We start from the raw sequence: 27184 nt of genomic DNA on the forward strand, positions 1-27184 counted from the left end.
CTTCCTCTCGTTTCAGTTGCGTCTCTTCTGACTCTATGTAGTTCAACCCTTTAGCTGAATCATTATTTCTCCCTAATGGAGGAGAGCAGACTGCATATTAACTGTAGCTAGATTTCAGTAACTTAAATTTTCCAATCACCATACAATTTCCTAAGTAAAGTTATAACTTTTTTTTCACACAAATATCAGCCTCAAGAACTAACTTTAGTGTTTCTCCCTACAAAGAATCTTTCCATTAAATTAAGGTATATGCTATCTGGCATTCCATTTTGATGTAGCTTTACAGTGGCTTAAATAAATTATACACACACACACTCACACACAAACACACACAATGTTCAAGTTACTAAGCTTAAATTGGGGACAATGGGTTAGCTCTTTGAAAGAGAAATGAATGTTGAAAATAATTACTTACACAAGTGAGGGCAAGAACAGACAACCTTAATTAAAAAGCTCCTTTAGGCTTCTACAGTTCAAAAGCTTCATAGAATTGCATTCATCACCCCCCCAAAATAAGATTTGCAAAGTATAAGTGGACATCCATGGATTCCTGCCTTAAATATAGAATAAATTATCCCAGAGTTTACAGTATAATTTTTTTTAGAAAAACACTGTAAGCTATCATACTAAAGGGGAAATGCAGAGTTGCCTGTTTTGTACATCCAATATATGCACACATAATCCTTCCTTTGTTAAATCTCAAAACATATGCAGTAAACAGTTTCAAGAAAGATCTGTTAGGGCAAATATTAGAATATTGTAAAAAAAACCACAAAGAATCTATCTTTGCCATTTAGATGCATATTTTAAGCAAATATCTTGAATTTATTCTACATCATAAGGTGTATTGTTTCATAGTGCATAGTATATAAAAAGTTATAGGCTTTGCCTTGGAAGAGATGTATGTATGTACACACATACAAACACATAGAGACAGGAAGTTAAGGAGATAGGGAGAGGGAGGGAGGGAGAGAGAGAGAGAGAGAGAGAGAGAGAATTACATTTGAATTGCTTGCCCAAATATATGAGGTACAAAAATGTAAACATACAAACAACATTTAATCTCTGAATAAGAGAAGATAACATGTGACATTGGGAATAAATAAGATGTCTCAGGGAACTGATCTTATAACTAAGGTTTGAACAATTCAAAAATAAACGATGTTCCACCTAGCGTGAGATAATGCACAAATGCCTTTGGGGAGATAGAAATTACTTTCTATTTCTCCTGACTGAGGAGGATTACCTGTGAAAAGATTCAGTCAAGTGTGTTTCAGATATCTTCTGAGGCAATTAAAACATACATTAAGTATGTGTGTGCCTGTGTATTTAATGTTCAGCAAATTTATACACCACTTTTGTGCTTGGATGAACATTTAAGGGAGCCAAAGTTTTTAAAAAAAACAGTTAAAACACAAGATCAATATTAACCATCAGTTACATTATGTTCATCTCCGAATGAAAAACTTTCTAATCAGGAAGAAACAAAAGGTCAACATCCAAAAATATAATGGGGACTTAGTACAAACATTTTTATCCAAACAGGTGGATGAACTGCACCATTCGTCCTGATTTACCCACTACTTGTGAAGATTCTACACAAGCTGAATCCTTATAGCTGAGTTTCTGTCCTTCTCGATCACTGGAGGTTTTTAAGAAGAGATTCATCCAGAGACCATAGAGTCTCTGGCCTGTGCAGGGGGTTGGACTAAAAGACCTCCAAGGTCCCTTCCAACTCTCTTATTCTGTATTCTATATCTGCACCCACTGTATTATTATTATTATTATTATTATTATTATTATTATTATTATTATTATTATTGTTATTGTTATTGTTATTGTTATTGTTATTGTTATTGTCATTATTATTATTATTTTAATTTGTATACCGCCCTTCTCTCCTTCTTCACTCGCAACAAGAGACTCTTCAGTTCCTCTTCACTTTCTGCCATTAGAGTGGCATCATCTGCATATCTTAGGTTGTTGATATTTCTTCCAGCAATCTTAATTCCAACTTTTGATTCATCTAGCCCTGCCTTTCTCATGATGTGCTCTGCATATAAGTTAAATAGGCAAGGCGACAGTATACAGCCTTGCCGGACTCCTTTCCCAATTTTGAACCAATCAGTGGTTCCATGTCCAGTTCTCACTGTTGCTTCTTGGCCCACATATAGGTTTCTCAAGAGACAAATAAGATGTTCTGGTACTCCCATCTCCTTAAGAACTTGCCACAGTTTGTTATGATCCACACAATCAAAGGCTTTAGCATAGTCAATGAAGCAGAAGTAGATATTTTTCTGGAACTCTCTAGCTTTCTCCATGATCCAGCGTATGTTGGCAATTTGATCTCTAGTTCCTCTGCCTCTTCGAAATCCTGCCTGTACTTCTGGTAGTTCTCGATCCACATACTGCTGGAGTCTAGCTTGTAGGATTTTAAGCATAACTTTACTAACATGAGAAATGAGTGCAATGGTGCGATAGTTTGAACATTCTTTGGCACTGCCTTTCTTTGGAATTGGAATGTAAACTGATCTTTTCCAATCCTGTGGCCACTGTTGAGTTTTCCAAATTTGCTGGCAAATTGAGTGTAGCACTTTTACTGCATCGTCTTTTAAGATTTTGAATAGCTCAGCTGGAATACTGTCACCTCCACTAGCTTTGTTGTTGCTCAGCTTTTCTAAGGCCCACTTCACTTCACATTCTAGGATGTCTGGCTCGAGGTCAATGACCACCTCATTGTGATTATCAGGGACGTTAAGCTCATTCTTGTATAGTTCTTCTGTGTAATTTTGCCATCTCTTCTTAATCTCTTCTGCCTCTGTTAGGTCCCTGCCATTTTGGTCCTTTATCATGCCCATTTTTGCATTGAACATTCCCTTCATCTCACCAATTTTCTTGAAAAGATCTCTGGTCCTCCCTATTCTATTGTTTTCTTCTATTTCTTTGCACTGTTCATTTAAGAAGGCATTCTTATCTCTTCTAGCTATTCTCTGGAATTCTGCATTCAATTGGGCGTATCTTTCTTTTTCTCCCTTGCCTTTTGCTTCCCTCCTTTCCTCAGCTAAATAAATTAGAACACATTAAAAAGCTTAAAACAAATTTATAAAACCCAACCCCATCCCATCAGGCCAGGCCAGCTTGTTCAAAAAGGTAGGTTTTGAGATCGCGATGGAAGGAGCGGAGGTCAGGCGCCATCCGGAGCTCGACCGGAAGATGGTTCCATAAATCTGGCGCACCCACAGAGAACGCCTTCCCCCTGGGGGCCACCAGTCGACATTCTTTGACTGGTGGCACCCTGAGGAGGCCCTCTCTGTGGGAGCGTACTGGGCGGAGGGAAGTTGATGCTGGCCGCAGGTGCTCCCCAAGGTATTCCGGACCCATGCCATGTAGGGCTTTGTAGGTCATTACCAACACCTTGAATCTCACCCGGAAGACAACTGGAAGCCAATGCAGCTTGTGAAGCAGAGATGTAACATGGGAGTGTCGGGAAACTCCCAACACAACTCTCGCGGCTGAATTCTGTACCAGTTGGAGCCTCCGAGTGGTCTTCAAGGGTAGCCCCATGTAGAGAGCGTTGCAGTAGTCCAGACGAGAGGTCACGAACGCGTGAGTGACCGTACGTAAGTACCATATGCTGGTACTCTTGGCACTTGCCTCCATAATATGGTTTTTTTCCAGCTTAGATTTCTTCCCATTGTCTTGATGCCTTGTCTTAGTAATTCTATCACTCATACAAACATTACTGTTTAGAAAGCCCATAAAGTGATGCTGTCTTTCCACAGAATATTTAAACTACCTGAAAAATAAATTTAGTATCTCTTCCAAATTTCATGGAACACAAACATTAGATAAGATTCAAAAGTTAGCAGCACAACTGTATAATCTATGATTTGGCTAGAGCAGGGGTAGGCAACCTTGACTCTTTTATGATTCGTGGACTTCTACTCTCAGAATTCCTGAGCCAGCATGGCTAGCTCAGGAATTCTGGGAATTGAAGTCCACGAGTCATAAAAGAGCCAAGGTTGCCTACCCATTGGCTAGAGCATGTTTTACCATTGGAAAATCTTGGGTTAATTCATAGATTAAAACATCAGAGAAATTAGAAAGTTAGAAGTTCTGTGTTATTGCTAATTCATTTTAGAAGGATATGATTTTGTGTGGAAAGCAATGAAGAGAGAAGTTAAGTGTCTTCTACATGACTTAATAAATACACTTTCTATGTCAATATTAATTAGCAGGAAGCTATTAAATAATGTACTGTTTGGCTTTCATCTAAAAATAAATCTCTTAACATTTTATATCTTAGGATTTTTCACTGCTGTTGACAGAAACACTAAGTAGAATTTATAGTTCTTATGGCTGCAACAAAAAACTACCCACTAGAAGAGAAAAATCTAATCACTCTGCTGTTGGGGAGTAGGGGGAAGGAAAGTGTCACATTAAGCAATTTCTTGATTTTCTTTAAAGCAATCTAAATTTCAGCCATTAATATACATTTCAATCAAGGAAGGGAAACCCTTCACATATAAATACCTGCTGAAGAAATTCAAATAACAGGTATCATTTCAGAACACCCACCTACCCAGATGAGGGTGGCTGCTCTTATGCATTGCCAGAGACAGAGGAAGAAACAGAAGATATATATCGATATAGAAAAATTCTCATTTAAACACAAAAGCAAATTATGGAAAGCAACCATAACCGGGAGACTATCCGGGTTGCCCAGTCTGAAAGAGGAAAATCAAGATGACCTTTGGAAAACAGCAAAGAGAATTAGAGTTTAATGAACATCCATTTCTTTCAGCTGAGCTGAAGCAGCTTTACTACAAATTCAGTTTGCTCCCTAGGTTGAGGCTAAGGTTGATGGCTAAATTCCATACCTGTATTCACACATAGGGTGCCTCTAATCTTTAAACCAGGCTATAATTCAAATGGCAAATATTTTGTAAATTGCTCTGCTAAAACAGAAATGTCCATTCCCCATGTAGTTTCATCTCAAAGAAACAGGCCTTAAGTCTCATCATTCCTCTCTTCATTACTAGCATGGCCTTGTGAAGGTAACCAGAAGATGATCTTCTTTTTCTGCTGACGTCCAATGAGTCTTTGATTCTAGTTTGCTTTGTATGTACATAATGGAACTAATTTCTTCAGGCATGGAAATCCCATGGATGACTCTGTGAATTGCCCTGTCTCAGCCTTATCTTCCTCCTAAGAGTTGCTATCATGGGGATAAAAGTGAAGCCAGAACCTTATATAAGCCACTTACATGAAAGGTAGGATACGGATAATGAATAATGAATGAATCTTGGTCTTCATTTTATCAACCTCAGAAGGATGGAAGGCTGAGTCAACCTTGAGCCCCATTAGGATTGAACTCCAGGCTATCGGCAGAGTTTGCCTGCAATGCTGCATTCTAACCACTGCGCCACCAGGGCTCAATGAAACAAGTAATTCCATCCCTCTTATCAACTGTGAAATCCTACTGTGTTTTTTCATGCTTCAAAGTCCAGATTTTACATTGTTTCAAGAGATTTAGTGGACAAAAGTGGTAGATCTGTTCTGGTTTTCTGGAATGGGAAGAGGGAGCAGTAACGGCCATGTTTGGTGGAGGCTAGCTGCTCTTGCTTAGTTAACTAATTCCTTTATCCTGTTTTTTGGGGGGGCTAAAAAGACTCAACATATCAAATAGGGTCAAGTTCACTATTCCTGGATTAATTATCCAAAAGGCCTTTGTTCAATTTAAGTCATGTTCAAAGTAGACTTTTTCATGCAAAGAAGTGAAAAATACCTATTACTATAACAAGTAATCATTCTGGCAGAAGCCGGTATGAACAAATACTTAATTTTAGGAGATTGACCTTTGGGTTAAGATTTTACTAATGATGTCTACTAATATCTCACTACTATAACTAATTAACTGTATCAATTATATAAATCAATTACTAATTACATATAAAGAAACATATGTCTAACTTTAATAAAGAGAAGGATTTATTCTTGTTTTTATCAATTATGAATTCACAACATCAAGGAGATGGAGAGAGTCTTTCAATTCTGAAGCCACTAAGGTAAAGATCCTTACCTTCGACACAAGATGGCTGCGCGTGTGTTGTGCCTGCAACCTGACCTGGGAGACAAGAGCACTTGACCGTCTGTGACCGCTCTTCAATCCTGTTCTTGTTGCAACACCGATGCACTGCAACCACCTCACAGGTCCCTTGCTTAACTTGGTTGAGGCCTACGAATAACAAGACATAGGTTATTGTCTCAGCGCTGATTACGAAGGACATAGGACTTTCATCGTTTCCACGTTTTCCCCAGAAAATGCAGTTCATGGATGAATTATGAGAAATCTTATTACAGCCTCCTTAACCCATCATTTCACCCATTACACTGTGAGTCATCCATGTCATGCAATCCATTACAATGGAATAATTCTTTATTTGTATACTATTGTAATCATGTAATAAAACCTAAAAGCAATTTGGTATTAACTGGCTTCCAATAACTGAGCACTTGTCTGACCTTAGCAGGACTATTCCATAAGGCAGAGGTCCCCAACCTTTTGGGCACCAGGGACCGGTTACGTGGAGAGAGATTTTTCCGCGGACTGGAGGGGGTATGGTTTTGTGTTCTGCCTGCATCCCATGGATGGGGTTTTGCTTGTTTATGTGGACTGGTTGCTGGCATGCCGTACCAGTCCACAAACTGGGGGTTGGGGACCCCTGCCATAAGGCATAGATTGTTACCAAAAAACAGTTTCCGATTTCTCTTGACTTTACCTTACAGAAATTAAGGCAATTTCTTCCCTAAGAGGCACATTGGTCAGGTTAATTTCAGCTGAAAGAGGCACTCCTGAAAATAGCCATAAAGCGCTTTATAGGTTAAAAACAATTGTTTGAGCAATTCATGATAACCTATTGGAAGCTTTCTTCAACAAGATTCTATTTACTTCATTGCAGTCCAATCAGGTAACCTTATCTTCAACGTAGGCAATCTACTGATTGAGGCATACCCCTACTCCAGAATTCTGATGTACAGATAGAGTGAACTTTTTTGCTTTACTTTCTGATACATTTACCAAACGTAATACAACATACTTGCAAACTTTGGGCCCTTATCAGTGTTTACAAAGGACTAAGTTAATGCGTATATCTAACAGCAACATTTATTCATTTACTAGTAGTACATGGCAACAGTGATTTGGGAATAGTAAAACGTGCTCATCGGGTTGCATGAATATTTCTTACAGAAGCAAAGCCAGGCAAAAATGTGAGTTAACATTTGAAGCTAAAGGGATATAGAATTAAAGATACAAGTTCCCACATAAGAACAAAAATAATTTTGAAAGACCAAAGAGTAATCCATGTTGCTAAAATAGCTTTTAATGTTCCTGTTTACTTCCTGATAGAAGAGAATGGAAGCTAAACATAAGCTTGAATTAAACCATGAATCCTTGCTTACTAAACCATAAAGTTTGAAGATGATTTCTGAAAGTTATTGATGTGGAGGTATTGCTTCCAGATTTACTTACTCATGCAAAGGGATTAGCAATATTTCTTTTGGTATCCACATGCTACTTGTCCTCATTATGTTTTATTAAATCAAGACTCCAAAGTTAACATGCTATTCAACACAGCCTACATTCTAAAAGAATCAGCAATTGATGCTCATTTGCACCCTCAATTTAGTTTAAATCTGCATTTTTAACACTAATATTATGCTAAATATTAAAATAAGTGCTGAGAACAATCTGAAGTCACTTCATAGGTAAATGAAATCCTACAACTGGAATTCAGATCCCATGAAGACTCAGATTAGTCCTCTAATAAATTTTCTCTACAGCATTTCTCTGTATAATAAAGAACTATTACTTTACCTAAAGACCTAGATAGCTGCACTGAAAACTATGTAAGGGGGAATATGAGCCAAATAACAGAATATACAAGATTTTATTCAAGCTCCCCAGCCCCTAGATACCACCTTTTTAACAAAATATGCTTAACTGTGGGATGCATCATCCATTTTACTGAAAGTTGCAAAAAGGTCGATCATTGTACTAAAAAACAGTTGATCACAGCCAGTATATTATATTTATTGACAGCCTCTATATTTTATGGACATGCCTAACATCTAAGTAATAGCATTTTTTTTTAAAAAAAAAAAGCTCTTTGGGGCAATAGATACATTGCAAACTAATAAATAAGCAGGCAACATCTTTGTGTCTCCATATCTTTCAAAAAAATCAATTCCTAAAATCTGTTGTGAACATGTCCAAGCTCCTTTAAACAGATTATTTTATTTTTCTAACAAATAAAGAATAAGTACTGTTCTGTACACTTAAATGACCTAAACAGGTTAATAACTTGCTAATAATGTTGCATCAACGGGAATTAATCAAGGTGCTTATTGTCCTGATAATTTGTGTGGGAGAGATCTGTTGATATTTTTTAAACACTGGATTCAGTCTGGGCTGAGCAAATTTTAAGCAACTGCATGTTGAATTTAGAAACTACGATTATGAGCAGTCAACTCACTAAACTGAAGCACCATGGGGTAAAACAGCAATAAAGCTTGGTGCCCTGAAGCCATGATATGCTGCCAGTATGTTTCCCAAAATTAGCAGTCAGAGATCAGTCGGGGGGGGGGGGGCTATTGTAATATCTTACTCATTTCTTTTATTCAAACTCTGTAGATTTGGGCCCAGGAATGCCAACTGCAAGTGGAAGACAAGAATTGTTTTTAATTGAAGAACCTAAGCCAATGTGCATTCAAATTCATGAGAACTCTTCATTGACTCCCAAATTCCCTAATGAATACATCTAGGCTTACAATCATACATGAGCACATCCAGAACAGCATCACAGAGGGTTTTCCAGTTTAGAATGTTCTGAGTACATATCTTAGTTTAGAAGGGCAGTTCAGAGCTCCTCTTACTGCCCAGAGCTCCTGAGCAGTACAGAAATATGATGAATGAATGAATGAATGAATGAATGAATGAATGAATGAACAAATGGTATGGAAAATGTAGAGTCCTTGGGGTCAACAAATAATGCTTAGTGGTGGGAGATTCTGAAGAAACAAAAAGAAGCCCTTCTTCACACAATACTTAACTGAAATCTGGAATTCCCTCAGATGTAGACATGACATTCAGTTAGGGTGGCTTTGAATTAGATAAATTCATGGATAATAGAGCTATTAGCATTAATGTTTAAAATTTATTCTGCAATCAGAAGAAATATGCCTCTCAATACCATTTGTTGTACAACCTGCATAGAAATGGACTGCAGAACCAAAGAGTTGGAAGATGTCTTAGAGATCATCCTATCTAACCTCCAGATCATTGTAGGACATCCTTGAGAGATTACCACCCATACAATCTCTGCCTACGGAGAAACCATCACTTCACATGGCTGTGTCTGGCAGCTCATATAATCAGGACAACTCTTCCCCATCTCTAGCCTGGACCTGCTTCCTTTTAGTTTAAACCCACTGATTCTAACCCTGCCCTCTGGGACCATAAAAGTCCACTCCCTTTTCCAAGTGACAAAACTTCTAATACTTGAAGGCTATCATATCTCCTCTCCTCTCAGTTGCCAGAGAGACGACATCCATTGTCGCAGCGTTGACAACTACGCTAGACAGGCTTTTGATTTAATTCAGCACAGTTTCTTAGCCTCTCATATTTATCTGTGGACCCCAGTTTCTGCTTATTAAAGACATGAAAACTGTGATGTCCACGCAAAGCAGAGAACCACATGAATCTAACTAGTGTATACACATCGAGGTACAGAAAACGTAATTTGACGTCCTCTGCTGTCAATACATTTCGTCAGTGCAATACATAAACACATTTGTGTTTTCAAAGCAAGTCATATGAAGTTTGGAGGTTCTTTCTGTGCTTATGAGTGGATCTCTCTTTTTATTCAGGGAGCTTTATTTTTCCATGGGAAGCTATGATGCCCCCGATTGTTCCCAAAAGGAGCCTGAGTAGATTTGAGAAAAGTCATGGTTCTTGATCTTGATTTGTCTGAGGAAGTCACCAGAACCTTAAAGCTCACTCAGGAGCTGCCAAAAAGAAGAGGGAGTCAAGCTATTCTCCAAAGCACCCGAAGGCAGGACAGGAAGCAACGGATGGAAACTAATCAAGGAGAGAAGCAACCTAGAACTAAGGAGAAACTTCCTGACAGTGAGAACAATTAATCAGTGGAACAACCTGCCTCCAGAAGCTGTGAATGCTCCAACGCTGGGAGTTTTTAAGAAGAGACTGGACAGTCATTTGTCTGAAATGGTATAGGGTTTCCTGCTTGAGCAGGGGGTTGGACTAGAAGACCTCCAATGTTCCTTCCAACATCATCATCATCATCATCATCATCATCTTATTATTATTAATAATAACAATAATAATAATAATAATAATAATAATAATAATAATAATAATAATAATAATAATAATACCACTAATACTACTTCCCACAACACTCTTTAAAAAGGAGAAAGCAGCAAATGGCTATAGGTAGTCCTCGATTTACAACTGGTCGATTACCAACTCTTTGAAGTCATGACGGAAGTCCACAGGGGTACTTATAATGTTGTTCTGAAGTTCTGATAGCCACCACCACCTCTGCAGTCTACTACATGTGAAGCGCTTGGCAACATTCTCAACCGTCGTATCTCGTAATCACATGACTGTGTTTTACAACATTTTTGTCAAAAAAGACATTTGCTTCCAGTTTTTTACAAAACCAGCCCATACTGAACAAATCGATAGGCGTAATGACCACTGCATTCCGCTTAACAATTGGCATGTTTACTTAACAAATGCCACAAAAAAAGTAGTAAAATCAGGTCAGTCATGTGGATAAGCCACTTTCCAACCATTATGACATGTCTGTAAAGGGCAGGCTCGTTTAGGCCGTACGTCAATGACTATCTGTACTGCTTAAAAGGTCTGAACTGCTGTGGGACTCCCAATATAGGATCGTGATCACCAAATCACTGGAAATAATTGCCAGAACATTTCTGAATGTACAGTATGTTTGGTATTTCACAGCACAGAGTGGCATTACAAGAAGAGATCTCTAATCTGTACATTGCTGTCTGGAGAAACACAGCAAGGTCATATTGCAACTGTTTAAAGAGCCTTCAGGTGATCATTCCACACTGCAATATTTTGTTCAGTAAAACCTCAATTTAAAGGACTATTTGGGGAGTAGGGGTACTTGTTAAAGCCAAATGACTATTAAATCCAAATTTACCTAATTGATGCAATGTATATCATTTGCATAATTATGTTCTTGACATTTTTACATTGCATGCATCAATTTACGCAACATCAATTATATAATTACACAAATGACAAAAAGAGACACAAATGTCTATAATGCAATTAGGGAAATTAGGGAAACTGGTACATATGACATAAAACATCTATTACATCATTGTACAAAAGATGTAAATTGACATTGACATAAGTGGAATATAGTACGTGAACTGGTTGAACTATGCCTCATATTTTGGTCTCCTGCTTGTGAATGAAATCCACAGTAAAATTCATCCAAAAGTCCATTGAATAGGGAGACTGCCAAGGGAGAGCTTTGGTGAACTAAAGACAGCTCTGCAAAGGCGGAGCCGATGACTATGGGAAAGACCAAGGAATTGGTGAATAGACTAGTTCCTTGGAACCTGTCTGAAATGGTATAGGGTTTCCTGCCTGAGCAAGGGGTGGGACTAGAAGACCTCCAAGGTCCCTTCCAACTCTGTTGTTGTTGTTGTTGTTATTTGTTGTCATTGTCATCGTTGTCGTCCTCATCTCTCTGGATTAAGAGAGGATGAGAGATCACCCATATGTGCTCCAGACAGCTGTAGGACACCAGTTTTCCACGGCTTTGAGCACTAGGAAATGGGATTGAGCATCTTGCCCATAAACATGATGGCGACTTTAAAAGGACACATTTTTACTTTCAGAAAATGTTCATTAATTGTTTCTAAGGTATTAGAGACCCTTGCAATAACAAGTTTGAAGCTGCCTTTAATTCTAAACAAATGAAAATTTTAATCATAACTTTAATTTCAAGAATCCAAAATAAGTAACAAAAAGCTAAATAAGATTTTTATCTCAGAAAATTATAAATGGCCATTTTTAATTTGTATTATTTTAATTTTAACCAGTGTGATTTAAATATTACCTTATAATAATAATTTGTAATTAATTATAAAGTACAGCTTCTTGTGGGAAATAGAGCCTGTTTGTTTTATTACAAGACATAAGATAGATGAAGAAGTTTGTGATTTCAAAAACTAGATACTAGTGGGGACTAAGGATTTTAGGTAGAGGTAAACTTTTGAAGAATGGAATCAGAAAATAATAGCTATTATATCAACAATGTCAGAGATGATGTCTGCTTCTAGGGATAGATTATGTCCAAAAAGATGTTATGGAAGAAATGTTAGATGTACAACTAGTTTTATGTAACAAGTTAGAGACATCAAAAGTGGATTTATAACTGATAGGCCAAGAAAATGATTTACAAAAGGATATTTTAATGGATATTCAAAAGAAATTGGCTGAGGTTTTAAAATTTAAAAAGAAAAAATAAATGACAAACCAAGAAAGTGACCTGGGTAAAGTTTTCCTATCAGATTTACAAAACAGGCTTATTAAAGAACTTACTATTGAAGAATTCTTGATTCCTCAACTCTGTGATGAAACAAAGAAACTTCCTAACAGTGAGGACAATTAACCAGTGGAACAGCTTGCATTCAGAAGTTGTAGGTGCTTCATCACTGGAGGCTTTTAAGAAAAGACTGGACAGCCATCTGTATGAAATGGTATAGGGCAGGGGCCCCCAACCCCGTCTGTGGACTGGTACCAGGCCGCAGCATGCCAGCAACCGGTCCGCACAAACAAGCAAATCCCCATCCGCGAGATGCAGGCAGCATACAAAACCACGCCCCTTCCGGTCTGCAGAAAAATCTCTCTCCACAGAACAGGTCCCTGGTGCCCAAAAGGTTGGGGACCTCTGATATAGGGTCTCCTGCTTGAATAGAGGATTGGACTAGAAGACTTCCAAGGTCCCTTCCAGCTCTATGCTGATTGATTTGATTGATTGAAATGAAATGAAATGAAATGAAATGAAATGAAATGAAATGAAATGAAATGAAATGAAACCAGATCCTATGACAACATTTTCTCCATGATGATCCGTCCCTAATCTGACCTTTCAGATCTTCTACTGGTGCACTCATTGCTGCTTTAACTAAGTCCATTCACCTTGCTGCTGGTCAAATTCTTCTTCTCTTTCCTTCCACCTCTCCCAGCTTTAGAGCCTTCACATAATGTGTTCAAAATAGGATAATTTGAGTCTGGTTATTTATGCCTTGGGTGACAACTCTGGTTGAATTGTTTGATGACCCATTTCTTTGTTTTCTTGGCTGTCCACGGTATTCTCAGGAGTCTTCTCCAACCTCAAAGGTCAAAAGTGTCTATACTCTTCCTTTCCTACTTCTTCAAAGTACAACTTTTGCTTCCAGAGACCATCCCAAGGAATACCATGGCTTGCAAGATTCTAACCTTTGTATAACTACATCACAGCCTTTGACTATCTTCCCAAGGTTTTCATGGCTGCCTTACCATATGCCATTGCATATTTCTTGACTGCTTGTCCTTTTATGATTGATGGTTGATCTTAAAAAACAGAAGCTATCCACCACTGTAATATTTTCATTGTCAACTCTAAAGCTGGCTGTTCTACCTGATACCTAAAGTTTTGTCTTCTTTATATTTGATTTTAATATCACTTTTCACCGTGCTTTTTGACTTTAAGTACTAGAGCTTGCAGATTCTTTGCATTTTCAGCTATCAGGGTAGTATCATCAGCATAGCGCAAGTTTCTCCTCTAATTTTAAATCATGTTTGTATTCTCCCAAACCAGGTTCCCTTAATATATATTTAGCTTATAGTTTGAATAAATAAGGGGGAAATATACAGGTTTGTTACGCTCCTTTGGACAACCTGGAGCTAGTCTGTTTCAACATGGTCTATTCATACTGAGTCTTCCTGACCTGTGTATAGGTTTCTCATAGGTTTTAATGTATCTATAACAAACCCTGTCTACTTTTTTCAAAGAAACTTTTAGGAAGCATGGATAGCAGCATTACTGCCACAAAAAGAGACTGCAGAAATGAAAGCAGTGTGCATTCATACATGATTCAAGCATTCAGGATATTTCTTTTTAGAAGTAAGCCGCGTATTTACTACAGAGGATAAAAAGGAGTAAGATACAGTAAGCAAAAAAAAAAGTTAAATGCATGAAATAAAGGGGGGGGAAGAAATATAGCAAAATTCAACTTACAACTGTATGATCCACTTACTATACTTTTCCTGTCTTGCAAATCATTCTTGCTTCCACATCAATAGAGATTGCTTTTTCGTGTCTATTATTCTCACTTTGTTTTTTGGAAGATCTCATTAATTCTATCCAAGCATGATTTTCTTCTTCCCTTACCTCTTGTCATGCGCCCAGGAAATCAGGAAATTCAGGTAGTTCAAATGAGTACAAAGATTTGTTGCAAGCTTAAGCTCTCTACAAGATTTTGAGCTACTAATGGTCAAAACAGATTGGAGTCCATGGAATTCAAGGTGAGCTGGTCTCTTGTGGGAGCGCGGGGACTTATGACTGATAACATGTTTGTCTCCTCCCTTGGGCTCAACCTGGGTCATCTCCTACACCTGTTCACTCATCCATTTTTTCTTCATCAATGGAAAATAATGTTTCAAATAATGATTTTAGTTAAGATGGAAAAGGTATAGACTAGATTACCAATGTTTAGTGGTTGATATACCACATGCAGCATTCCTTTCTAATGGTAGAAACAGTACTGATCAGTTATAACACATTTAGGGCAGTATTTATTTATTTACACAACTGCTTATGTACCATTCTGCTCTCAAGAACTCAATGCTATTTTAAATACTTATATGAATAAAGCCCATTTTTATCCCAAACATGATCCTACTAGGATCTCAATTTAGAACCTAGTAAGATAGGAACTAGAGATTATCTAGTTAAGGCAACATCCTGGCAACCACTCACTACATGAAATAACATAAAATCAGCAATATAGTCTGAAATTTTAATAAATTAATTTTAAATAAAAAAAATAAAAACTTTAAAAAGACTTTAGTTAGGTTTCATGAAAATGACTTGGTGAAATGCATGGTTACCCTATTAGTACAAGCTGTTCTAAGAAATTCAAAAACTTTCAGCAAAGTTTAAGAGACACATTAACTCGGAAAAGATTGAAATCTGAAACAAGCGGAGATATTTAAAAAGGAAAATACAAATAGCAAACAAAAACAATGTTTTACAGAATGAAATGTTTCAGGCAGCATTCTGCTTTAAAAACGATCTTTATTTAATGTAGGTTTTAGTAGACCAACTTTATGCTTTGCTTTGTTTTTTTCAACTTTATACCTTCTACTACCCTTTGAATTCCTACCCAACAGAGGAATTCTAGAAATCCCAGTACAGTCGACAAAGGTTGCACTATGGTTCAAGAGGAGTGAAGCAAGTGATCTAGTCTAAACCTAGATCCACTGACCAATACTGAGTTCTAGAAAACAGATCAGTCAAAGGCAGGAAATATGGTAAAATGATTATGTCAGTGGCTGCAATAAAGAAGTCAAAGTTTACATCCCATTCAACCATGATTCTCACTGGGTACAAGACCCCCATCATTACATCCAGACCAAAGGTTTCCTCTCTCCCAAAACAATCTTTCCTATGAAAACTAAATGATCTCTGCTTTCCCTATCAGCAAAATACAAAGTTTGAAATGGGGGAGATCGGTGTAAAAGTACAGAAACATGATGACCTGGCATAAATTCATGAGAATTGCAGGTACATTCTACCTATTTTCAAATCCACTAGTAAAATGAAAGTGACCTGAATCAGAGTTTTAAATCGATTCAGGAAATTTAACTTGATTCCAATTTTTGAACTGATCTGGGAAAAGTGCATTTATGCATAGGCAGAAACGTGTCAAATCTCCCAGCTGAGTTTGTATCCTTTCAAACTGATTCAGAATATATCTTGCTTCAAACATCTATGAAAATTCATTGTGGAAATTTGAACGGAATTGGCTAATTGCCTCTGAATAAAATTGTGCACCATCCTTGGTTACTGAGTGGGGCTGGAACTGTAATAAATGAATAAATATCCCTCAGCTTCTGAAGTGGCTTCTAGCAGCAAGCCATCTCTATTAGGTAATAAGCCTTCTTAACATAGCTCTTATATTATACTAGGAGCCGCAAAGCATGAAACTTTGAGTATCTCTCTTACTTCTGAGGTTGCTTTGAAAGCTTTCTGAAATGAAATAGAACTCTGCAGTTTTTTTTCAACATCAGCATGAATATTTGTAAAACACATACAGAATGAACAACTTTTTCATTCCCTGCCCTCGGCATTTTGTTGGTTAGCCTCCAACCACCCACTGAATGAAGTCCAGCTCTTCATAAACACCACCCTTGTATTGATCTGACTGGAAGAAATAAAAAGAGGTCTTTAGGGGAGAATGCTTCTCCCACCCTTTGCTGCTCTGTCCTTTCATGCTGCAGCTGTTGCTCTTAGATCTGTGCCAGCTGGTAACAAGAAAATCAGGGTAAGAGGTCATGCAATTATATGATTTTTGCTTTAAAGTTATTGTACATCCTTTCCTTTCAGGCCAATATCTTCCCTACCGGCACACATGTATCACACAAAAGTGGAGATCAGAGACCAGTATGACAAACTTGCAAACAATTCAAGTCAATTTATCTTGTTGTCAGCTCCATGTTACTAATCTGGTTTGGACATGCAAATTTTCAATAGGAGCAGTCTCATCTCTCTGTGCTTCAACTTCAGTCCCACGGCTCTCATTCTCCCCTAGTAGAAACATTGAAGCACTGAAGGAAATAAACCTGCCCATCCAGAAGGAACTTTGAAGAATTACACAAATGTTTACAGAGAAAGTTAACAATTGGACAGGAAAATGTGATGATAAAAGACTCAAAATATAAGCACGCAAGCTTGCATTGTGGCTGGAAAACAAACACCAATTAATTTTATTACTTTTCATCCTGCAAGTACACAAAGTTGGGAAAACCGCCTGCTTCTTTCAAGCATATTATTAGTACAAAATCAGAAAGCTGAGGGAAGGCGGGTGTAAAATGAAAAAGTCAAGGTGGGCACCTTCAAGTCCTGATAATGAGAGTCCCAAGAAGTTAACTAAATCAAAAGCCTGACCTTTCACACCACGTACCAAGGAAAGAAAGTGCTGACAATGTAAGAGGAGATCATAGTATAACAGCATTTACTGGTGAACATCAGAGGTCACATCCATATGGAGATTGAAGTCCCCTGAAAATAAGTAGTGCAGATGACCTTAAATCAGATGTAAGTCAAAGCCTTATCCATAGCTCTGGATAAAAATGGCTGATAAATCAAAGCAGATTTGACATAACCATGTGCTCCAAGAAAAAATTGCCAATACAGATAAATATTGGTGCGGACACACACACACACACACACACACACACACCATAATACAATTAAAAATCTAGTGTTCACAGGTGCCAACCTGCTCCCTGGCACCCTTCTAATACCCTCCTACCAAGGAGGGAGGGGGAGGGAGGGAGTAAAATGTGGTGTGGTAGAGATGGCTGTGTATAAACCCCACAAGAATGACAGACAGTATTCCCTTGAAATATCTGAACAGTAAAATGGGGAGATAGCTACTAATCTAAGATGTACTTTTCTATTTTTTCACTCTCTTTCTTTATATGCAAAGGGAAAAATCAGCTGTTTCTGGCAAACCTACCAGCTCATAAGAGGATCTCGATAACTCTCCCCTTACATTATCTATTTCAAGTTATCTTGCCTAAGCAATCTATACCTGGTGAATAATCCTGAAATACAAGTATCAAGGTGTGCAAAAAGTGTCCACTAAAAATATAAATGCACTACCTATTTGAATCTGTACAATGGGAATAAATAAATGTCTGCTTAAAGTCACATTAAATAAAAATGATTGGTATGGAAGATAAGTGCCAGGGAGTGTCTTGCTTATTCTTCTTTTCTTAAGATGAATTGTTTAAAAGACAATTTTCTTGCTTTGATCACCAAGCATTGTGATGATTTGCCAATATCTCTTATAGAATAGAAGGCAACTGAGGTGGCTGCATGACACTAATGGATTTGGGTCTGGAAGTAACGTTTTAATATGAGAAGCATACATTACAATCTAAGATGACTTGATCCTCAAGAGATATTTCTAGCAGTCTGGGCTGAAGGCATTAGTTGCTGCTTGGCTAATCATTAATCTTCCAGAAAGACCCAGCACCTTGCAAATACTATAGAACTGCTTTCAGTGTTTGCCTTATCCTTTAAGAGATCTTTTTTAGTTAATGTAGGCTTATTCAGATGAAACAAGTAAGGGCAATATTTCAATTATGAAGGCGTTAAAAATCTATTTCTTAGCCCACCCATCTCTCTCTCTCTCTCTCTCTCTCTCTCTCTCTCTCTCTCTCTCTCTCTCTCTCTCTCTCTCTCTCTCTCTCTCTCTCTCTTTTGTGTGTGTGTGTGTGTGAGAGAGAGAGAGAGAGAGAGAGAGAGAGAGAGAGAGAGAGACAGAGAGAGAGAGAACCATCTTGATCTGAGGACTGCCTGAATCCATGCACTTTTTCTAGCTATTCTCCTAAGGCTATTTGAGTCATACCCAAAGACACCAAGCAGGTTTTATGTCTAAGGCAAGACGCATAATCACCGTCTTCTGGTTTCTAATGGGCTGTTAACCTTTCTTTCCTGAGGCCCAGACCCATAAACAGAGCCCATTTAAAAAAATATTAAAAGAGAAATTTGTAAGTTTAGCATCAATGTATTTATTAAACATTCTGGTATTTAAATTCTGAATAAATCCATTTCTAAAGAGATAATCAGAATGGAACTGCTTAAATTGCCAGTTGAGTTTTTAAGCCTATTAACCGAAAAAGTGATCTACAATCCATTGGATCTCAATCTCAATGTGAATTAACAACTATATAACATCACCATAATGTAAGAATATTACCATAATTATAAAAATGTTCAATTTTCTCAGAGACTTGCATTAGAATCCATGTTCTGGTATCATTTGACTCACATTTGAAAACCAGTAAAATGTGCAGGATTTCTCTGTATCATTTCTCTGGTCATTCACAATGACCAGGACTTAATCAGATAACAAATAACAAATAAGTGAGAAGGGTAGCAAACAAATCTAATGAATACACTCCGGGTACAGCACGGAGACGGCATTGGTCGCACTGGTGAATTATCTCTGGCGGGCTCGGGACAGGGGTTGCTCCTCTGTCCTAGTTCTATTAGATCTCTCAGCGGCTTTTGATACCATCGACCATGGTATCCTATTACGGCGTCTCAGGGGGTTGGGAGTGGGAGGCACTGTTTTACAGTGGTTCTCCTCCTATCTCCTGGGCCGTTCGCAATCGGTGTTGATGGAAGGGCAGAGGTCTGCCCCGAGGCCTCTCGTTTCTGGAGTCCCTCAGGGGTCGGTTCTCTCTCCCCTCCTGTTCAACATCTATATGAAGCCACTGGGTGAGATCATTCGTGGTTTCGGGGTGGGGTATCATCAGTATGCTGATGATACCCAACTTTTTCTTTCCACCCCGAACCAACCCAGTGATGCCCTCGCCATGATGTCCCGTTGCCTGGAGGTGGTCCAGGTCTGGATGGGGAGCAACAGGCTTCGTCTAAATCCTGCCAAGACTGAGTGGCTGTGCATACCGGCATCTCGGACTAACCAGTCTATTCCACCTTTAATGATGGGGGGGTGAGGTGTTACCCCCCGTCGATAGGGCTCGCAACTTGGGCGTCCTCCTGGACTCACGGCTCAGTTTTGAAGATCATATAGGAGCCGTGACCAGGGGGGCCTTTGCCCAGGTTCGCCTGGTGCGCCAGTTGCGGCCCTATCTGGACCGAGATGCCCTGCGCACAGTCACTCATGCGCTCGTGACCTCCCAATTGGACTACTGCAATGCTCTCTACATGGGGCTGCCCTTGGGGACCACCCGGAGGCTTCAGCTGGTGCAGAATGCAGCCGCGCGGGTTGTGATGGGGGTTTCCCGATACTCCCATGTATCACCTCTGCTCCGCGAACTGCATTGGCTTCCGGTTGCCCTCCGGGTGAGATTCAAGGTGCTGGTGATGACCTATAAAGCCCTAAATGGCTTGGGTCCGGGATATCTGAGGGGACACCTGCTGCTGGCATCAAGCTCCCTTCGTCCTGTGCGCTCCCACAGGGAGGGTCTTCTCAGGGTACCGCTGGTAAAAGATTGCCGGCGGACAATACCCAGGGGGGAGGGCCTTCTCTGTGGGTGCACCTGCCCTCTGGAATCAGCTGCCTGTAGAGCTTAGGACTGCCCCTGACCTTCGCTCATTCCGCCGGGACCTGAAGACCTGGCTCTTTGAGCTCTCTGGCCTGGTCTGAGCATATTAATTGGGATTTTAACTGTTTTTTAACTGGGGTTTTATTGCAAGGTTTATATAATTCTTCTTAATTGATTTTAAGTTTTGTAATTGTTGTATCTGTTTTTTAAAAAACCTTGTGAACCGCCCTAAGACCTACGGGAGAAGGGCAGTATACAAATTGAATGAATGAATGAATGAATGAATGAATGAATGAATGAATGAATGAATGAATAAATAAATAAATAAATAAAATAAACACATTAATAAAGGATACAAACAGCTCTTGTGATGGCAGAAAGTAATTTATTAAAAGTGTTCTTTTCAGAAAGAAAGGAAAACAGGCTGTCCCATGAGAAACCTCTAACTCTATAGTTTTTGCATGAAACCAACATCAGTTCTAGTATTAATTCAAAAATATTCAAATGAAAATTTCATGTGAACATTTCAAGCTGCACTAAAAATTTGGGTTCAATGTTCAAGAATAATTTTTTCTTTTTTCAAAAGAAAATGGTGTAGATTTGTAATTTGTAAAATCAATACCACCAAACATGCAATAATATGCAAGTATTAAATATTATTGTGCACACTGATATCTTTCGTTACAAAATATATTACTGCATGTCAACCAAATGTTAATATCTAAAAAAACAAAAACAAATTTTCTGTCAGTTTTGTTTCATGCACAGCTACCAGGGAATGACAAGCTGATAATCCTATATACCACCCAGAGAGACTTTAAAAATTGCCACTAAACTCATTTCTTTTAATAAGACAAAATAGGAAAATCACTCAAAACTGGGCTCTTATATACCATAAATTAAAACTGAGTCAAATCTCTCCAACTATGTTTTTATCTGGACCAGCCAACTCAAATTTTGATAGTTGCCTTTGGAGTGCTGTTGAAATTTAAATGTGATTATTTATTTATTGATATCCCACCTTTATTACATTTATAAACAACTCAAAGCAGTGAATATACCTAATTCTCCTTCATTTCCCCACCCCACCCCCAACAACTCTGTGAGGTGAGAGAGAATGACTGTCCCAAAGTCACCCAACCAGCTTTCATTTTTGCTTGTCCTAAAGAAACAGGTAGACACTCCGGAAACATGTTTTAAATGAAACATGAACAATTCAACCTAATGACAATCACATAACTTCTTAGCAATAGTAAGAAAACAGCCCTATTTACTTGCCACCTAAAAACTGCCCTGCAGGTGCTTCCAATGCAGCACAGCACATTACACTTGAATGCCTGCAAAGAATGCTTGATAATTTAGGTGAGAACATTTGGGAGTTTCTGAATAATGAAAAAATCGGAAAGACTGTTTAGAAATAAAGGCAAATACCCAAAGCAATTTATTTGCAGAATTTTCTGTCACAAAGTGCAGAGGAGTGCAGCTGCTTAGACTTGACTTAAAAAGACTACATATACAGTATTCAATGAGACATTAGGGAAGAGCTACAGTCAAATCCCGAGTGCCGCATAACAGAGTGAGCACCTGTTACTTGTCCCAGCTTCTGCCAACCTAGCAGTTCAAAAGCACGTAAAAATGCAAGTAGAAAAATAGGGACCACTAAGGTGGGAAGGTAACAGCGTTCCGTGCGCCTTTGGCGTCTAGTCATGCCGGCCACATGACCATGGAGACGTCCTCGGACATGCACTAGCTCTTCGGCTTTGAAACGGAGATGAGCACCGCCCCCTAAGGTCGGAAACGACTAGCACGCATGTGCGGGGGAACCTTTACCTTTACCTTTACAGCTGATAATAGTGACAATAGGAAACTGTAGTTTCCAGCTCTATGAATGAGCTCGATTATTCCATTCTTTCTTCCACTTCCCATTATTGAAACAACCATCTGGTTCTGATTTATTTATTAGAATTAAAATAAGCCTCAGTTCCTGATATTTAGACATAGTATTAAATGGGGGCTTAAAGAGAGCCAGTTTGGTTCAGTGGGTAAAGCATCAGGTTGGAAACCCAGAGACTGTGAGTTCTAGTCCCACCTTAGGCAAGAAAGCTGGCTCAGTCTCTCTCTGTCTCTTTCTCCTCCACCCATAATATCAAGTTTGGGCAACAGGCTGGCCAGTCAATTCCTGTCACAACCAATGCATCCACACACTCGGTTGATCAAAAAATACCTGGATTATGCACGCAAGGGAAAACACTAGGAAGGAGAAAAAAACCTGATAAGTGGATGGAATGCATCCATGGGATATTGTTGAAGATTCTCAGTCATCCAGGTAGAGTTATCTGGAAGTTGAGTCATGGCAACTGGACTTGTAATTTTTTTGTTGGTTTGATATGTTTTGCTGCTTATCCATGTAGCTTCTTCAGTCTGAGCTAGTTGGTTAGGGGGCATCTGAGTAGGCCAGGGGTGTCAAACTCAATTTCATTGAGGGCCGCATCAGCATTGCAGTTGCCCTCAGAGGGCCGGGTGGGTATGGCCAGGGTGGGCGTGGCCTACTGGGTGGGCATGGCTAGATCGCATATGGCCTACTGGGTGGGCGTGGCCAGCTCTACATTGTTCGCATCAAGGGTGCCTATGGGGGCCTGGGCAGGAGTGGGACAGATCTGAGGGTCTCTGGCAGGAGGAGGGTCTCTGGGCCAGGGCCAAGGCAGTGGGGGCTGTTCCCTCACTGTTTCCAGGATGGCTTCGCAGGCCACATGAAACCACTTTGCAGGCTGGATCCGGCCCCCGGGCCTTGTGTTTGACATGTCTGGAGTAGGCAGTCACTGGAATATATCAACTCCTAAAAATTCTTAGGGGTGATTAAATGTGACCTCCCTAGTGAACCTGTGAAGTAGTCTTAATATTCACATTTTGGACAGGGAAGATAGATGGTTTGAGAGAGATGTGAAGGAATCCAATTATGCCAAAGTGGAAAATTCTTTCCTCCATAGAACTGAAGGCCTCAGACACAACTGATCCTCAATTTTTTATGCTGCTCTCTCTTCAGTCTCCAGGAAGATTAAGACCACTTCAGGTTTACCATAGAGGCCACACTTAATGACCTATAACAATTTTTAGGAGTTGGTGACTCTCTGCCTACTCAAATGCCTCCTAACCAACTTGCTCACACTGAAGACCCTATTTGGATAACCATTGAAACATATCAAACCAACAAAATATAATAAGTCCAGACACTCAACTTCCAGACACCTCTCCATGGACTTTTTTATTTATTTATTCCTTGAGCTAGAGTAACTTTTTAGCTGTTTGAAACTGGGAAGCTAAAAGGCAGCCACTGAGTTGCTACAGAACACGGATGAAGGGTATTACTGCAGAAATATCCTAATTATGGATTCCAGCTGGCTACTGTGGGAAAAGAGTGCTGGACTAATGGTCCTTTCATCTGATGTAGCAATGCTCATTAATGGGTGAAATCCAAATTCAGTTCTACTGAAAATAAATCCCACTGAAATCAGTAAGTTGAATTGGTCAAAACCGGCTTAATATATGTACCTAATATTTCCTAGTAGACAATTTGGTCTCTATATATCTGTTCTTATGGTACTCTGCAATGGTTAGTTTAAAATAATCTGGATTCCATTTTATATTTTTATATCACAGGAACTCTGCAGAGAAGTGCTCATGAGCTGAATTCAACTGAAAGCAGTTGAACTGCCTTTTTTATGTCTACATGCATTTGTAAGCCGACTGAAGTAGGAACGTTTTTGAAATCACGGCACAATGACCAAGCTTTTTTTTAGTGTGGATACAATTAATGCAGCAGAATTATACAAATTAGTTAACATACCTTAGCATTCTTTTTATCTTATTTTTACACTCTGGAAAATAAACATGCTAGAAATGCTTATGGAAAATTCAAGGTCATATGAAAAAAATTCAAATGAAATGCCCAACTGCAATGTAGAAAGAGGGAATGGTCAACATGAAAAGAAGAAATAAAGATAAATAGATACTAACTTTGGGCCAGGCTTGTGGCTTGTCAGCACTGAGAAACATCGATATTTGACAGGTTTTTCAACCTGTCTTTTTGAAACTATCAGCAGGGGCAAAGACAAAGATAAAAGCTCAGAAAATAGCTTTGTTTAAACAGAATCCCAAGCAATACCTCAGTATTGTGACATGTTTAGACTGAAACAAGAAAAGCAACGCATGTCAAGTGCTCTATTTAGTTGTAACAGTGAAACTACAAGATAAACTTTATCTAGTAATAAGTCTGCAGCACATTAGTACTACTGGAGCTAATCTGTAGGATGAAAAGGGTTTTTTTTTAAAAAAAATACAATGCAGAAAGACTACTAAACAATCACTACCAAACAGTTGTTAATATCATACAGTATGTCCTCCAGTTATTTATATGAACAGAAAGCCAATAAACTTTTGAGAAATTAGGAAGGAGCAGTTAGATTGGCGTAAAGCTTATGCTTTGTGCTTCCATCTCAGTTTGATTCTTCTGAAAGGTTTGCCGATACGTGTCTAAAACTAAAACATTTAAACAAAATCAAGTTTGAGTTCTCCCAACAGTGTGTGGCAAGGTTGCAATGAAGGTATGGTGCAAACCATACATGAGGAAGCTGAGCACAAGTAGTCCTTGACTTACAACAGTTCATTCAGTGACAGTTCAAAGATACAATGGTAGTGGAAAAAGTGACTTATGACTGTTTTTCACACTTACAGCAGTTACACCATCCCCATGTTCACATAAACAAAATTCAGATGCTAAGCAACTGACTCATATTTATGATGATTGCAGTGTTCTGGGGTCACGTGATCATGTTTTGTCACCTTCTGACAAGCCAAGTCAACGGGGAAGCTTTGGGATTCACTTAACAACTCAGTTCCTAACTTAACAACTGCAGTGATTCACTTAACAACTAGGGCATGAAAAGTCATAAAATGGGGCAAAACTCATTTAATAAATATCTTGCTTAGCAACAATTGTAGTTATAAGCAGAGGACTACCTGTACTTTTCCTTTTTATTTGTTTGTTTAATAGGTTTACTATATAAATTATATACCCCAAATATGTTAAACCTATTATCTACAATTTTTTTCTCCTTTTTGTTGTGCTATTATAAAACTGGATACATTATGTTATTTCAATACAATATCTGTATAGTATAAATTATTGATATTCTGTTAGATACCTTAAAGTGTTGTAAGTAAAGAAGAAAAAGAAAGAAAAAGTATATATTCTATCAATATTGATTACAATTTGGGATATCAACATTAGGAATATGGCAATTTTTTTCCATTCAAAGTTAAATATAACAATGGAAAGCAAGAAATGAAAAGGCATGCTGAGACATAAGTCAATGATATATAATAAAGGTTACAGTCTTAAGCTAAATCACTTATTATGAAAATCACCATTATATTGTTACTTGGCATATTTGTGTTTTGATATGTAAGTGTATTTGTGTGTGTGTGTGTGTGTGTGTGTGTGTGTATTCTTTTATATACAAGTACTGTCACTTGTAAGTATATCATTGTTACAGACAAGCAGATAAGCTGTCTACTGTTTTAAGCCTAATGATATCAGTAATAAGTGACAGTACTTAACAAGATTACAAGTTTATCTCTTTTTCACATTCTTTAAATGTTCAGTTTTAAAATACTGCTTGCAAAGTGTTTTATGGGGTCCATACTGGGATCATTCATTTCCAGTGCTGGTATCTAGTCAAAACTGAAAAAGACATATATCAATATTCTATAAGCCTTAACCTTTAAGTCATTCACAAAACTTACATTATTCTCAACAGAACAAAAATAGATTAGAAAAATGTGAGATCTTTCATGAATATTCAGGAATCCAAATGTTATAGTATGTGTTCAGACAGAATGACCCTTTCAATGTAAAAAAAAACCCTGATTAACTTTATCCAATTATAGTATTTCTTCCCAATACAGGTAAAGTTGAACAAATAACTCAGATCTTTGTTTCTTCTTCACCTTGAGGATGGACATCCTGTACAGTACATAATTTTGTCACAGGCAATTATATATTCATTCTATTTCTTCTACTGCATCCTTTCATGTCAGGGATGTTTATTCTACTATGTTCCAAGGGCATTGAGATAAAATTAGAATTGTCACCAAATAAGAAAAAAAACAAAAAGTCTACTGAGTAATTGCCTCAGGTTCTTCTGCCGTGGTAACACTTAAGAAAATAGATTGCGCTAAGCTGAGACTGTTACTTACATACAACCTGAATACATACAACCATTGTCAGGACTACCATGAATCCAAGATGGTTACATGAAGTGAAATTTCATACAGGAAACATTTGTTCATTCACTATTTACTTTTTTAACTATCCCTTATCAAACCTTTCCAGGTAACTCACAAAAGTTATCAATAAAATACAAGCAATACAGCAATACACTATAAAACGCTCAGAAGTACTCACGTTGAGGATAAAGTAATTCAACTGACCATCACTTTTTTATCAACTGAACTCTTAGTCTGATGGGGACGGACTCAGTCTGGATTAAATCCGATACAGGTCTACGCAAAACTATCCAAATCTGACATAAAAGCAGCTGAAAAGATAGTCAATACTATCAATACATAGGTAATACGAAATGTAGAGCAAAACAAAATGGGGCAATAAGAGTGAAAAACACTGTTAATTTATTTCCTTTGTCATCTACCCTGATTCATTAAATAGCCTTTTAAGAGAGCACATACACCATCATCAGTGAAGGT

At 38.3% G+C, this 27184-nt stretch overlaps 1 protein-coding gene across 1 annotated transcript in view; it reads right to left on the bottom strand.

Annotated features, from left to right (window-relative positions):
* Positions 1–27184, bottom strand: part of TAFA4 (TAFA chemokine like family member 4) — a gene marked incomplete at its 5' end in the record, with an annotated part of 123973 nt that overhangs the window by 44113 nt on the left and 52676 nt on the right. Inside the window, one exon of the mRNA XM_083355184.1 lies at positions 6083–6238. Coding sequence (XP_083211310.1) covers positions 6083–6238 — 156 coding nt within the window. The remainder of the gene's footprint in view (positions 1–6082; positions 6239–27184) is intronic.

Source organism: Vipera ursinii (assembly GCF_947247035.1).
Source record: "Vipera ursinii genome assembly, chromosome: 2".
NCBI lineage: Eukaryota > Metazoa > Chordata > Lepidosauria > Squamata > Viperidae > Vipera > Vipera ursinii.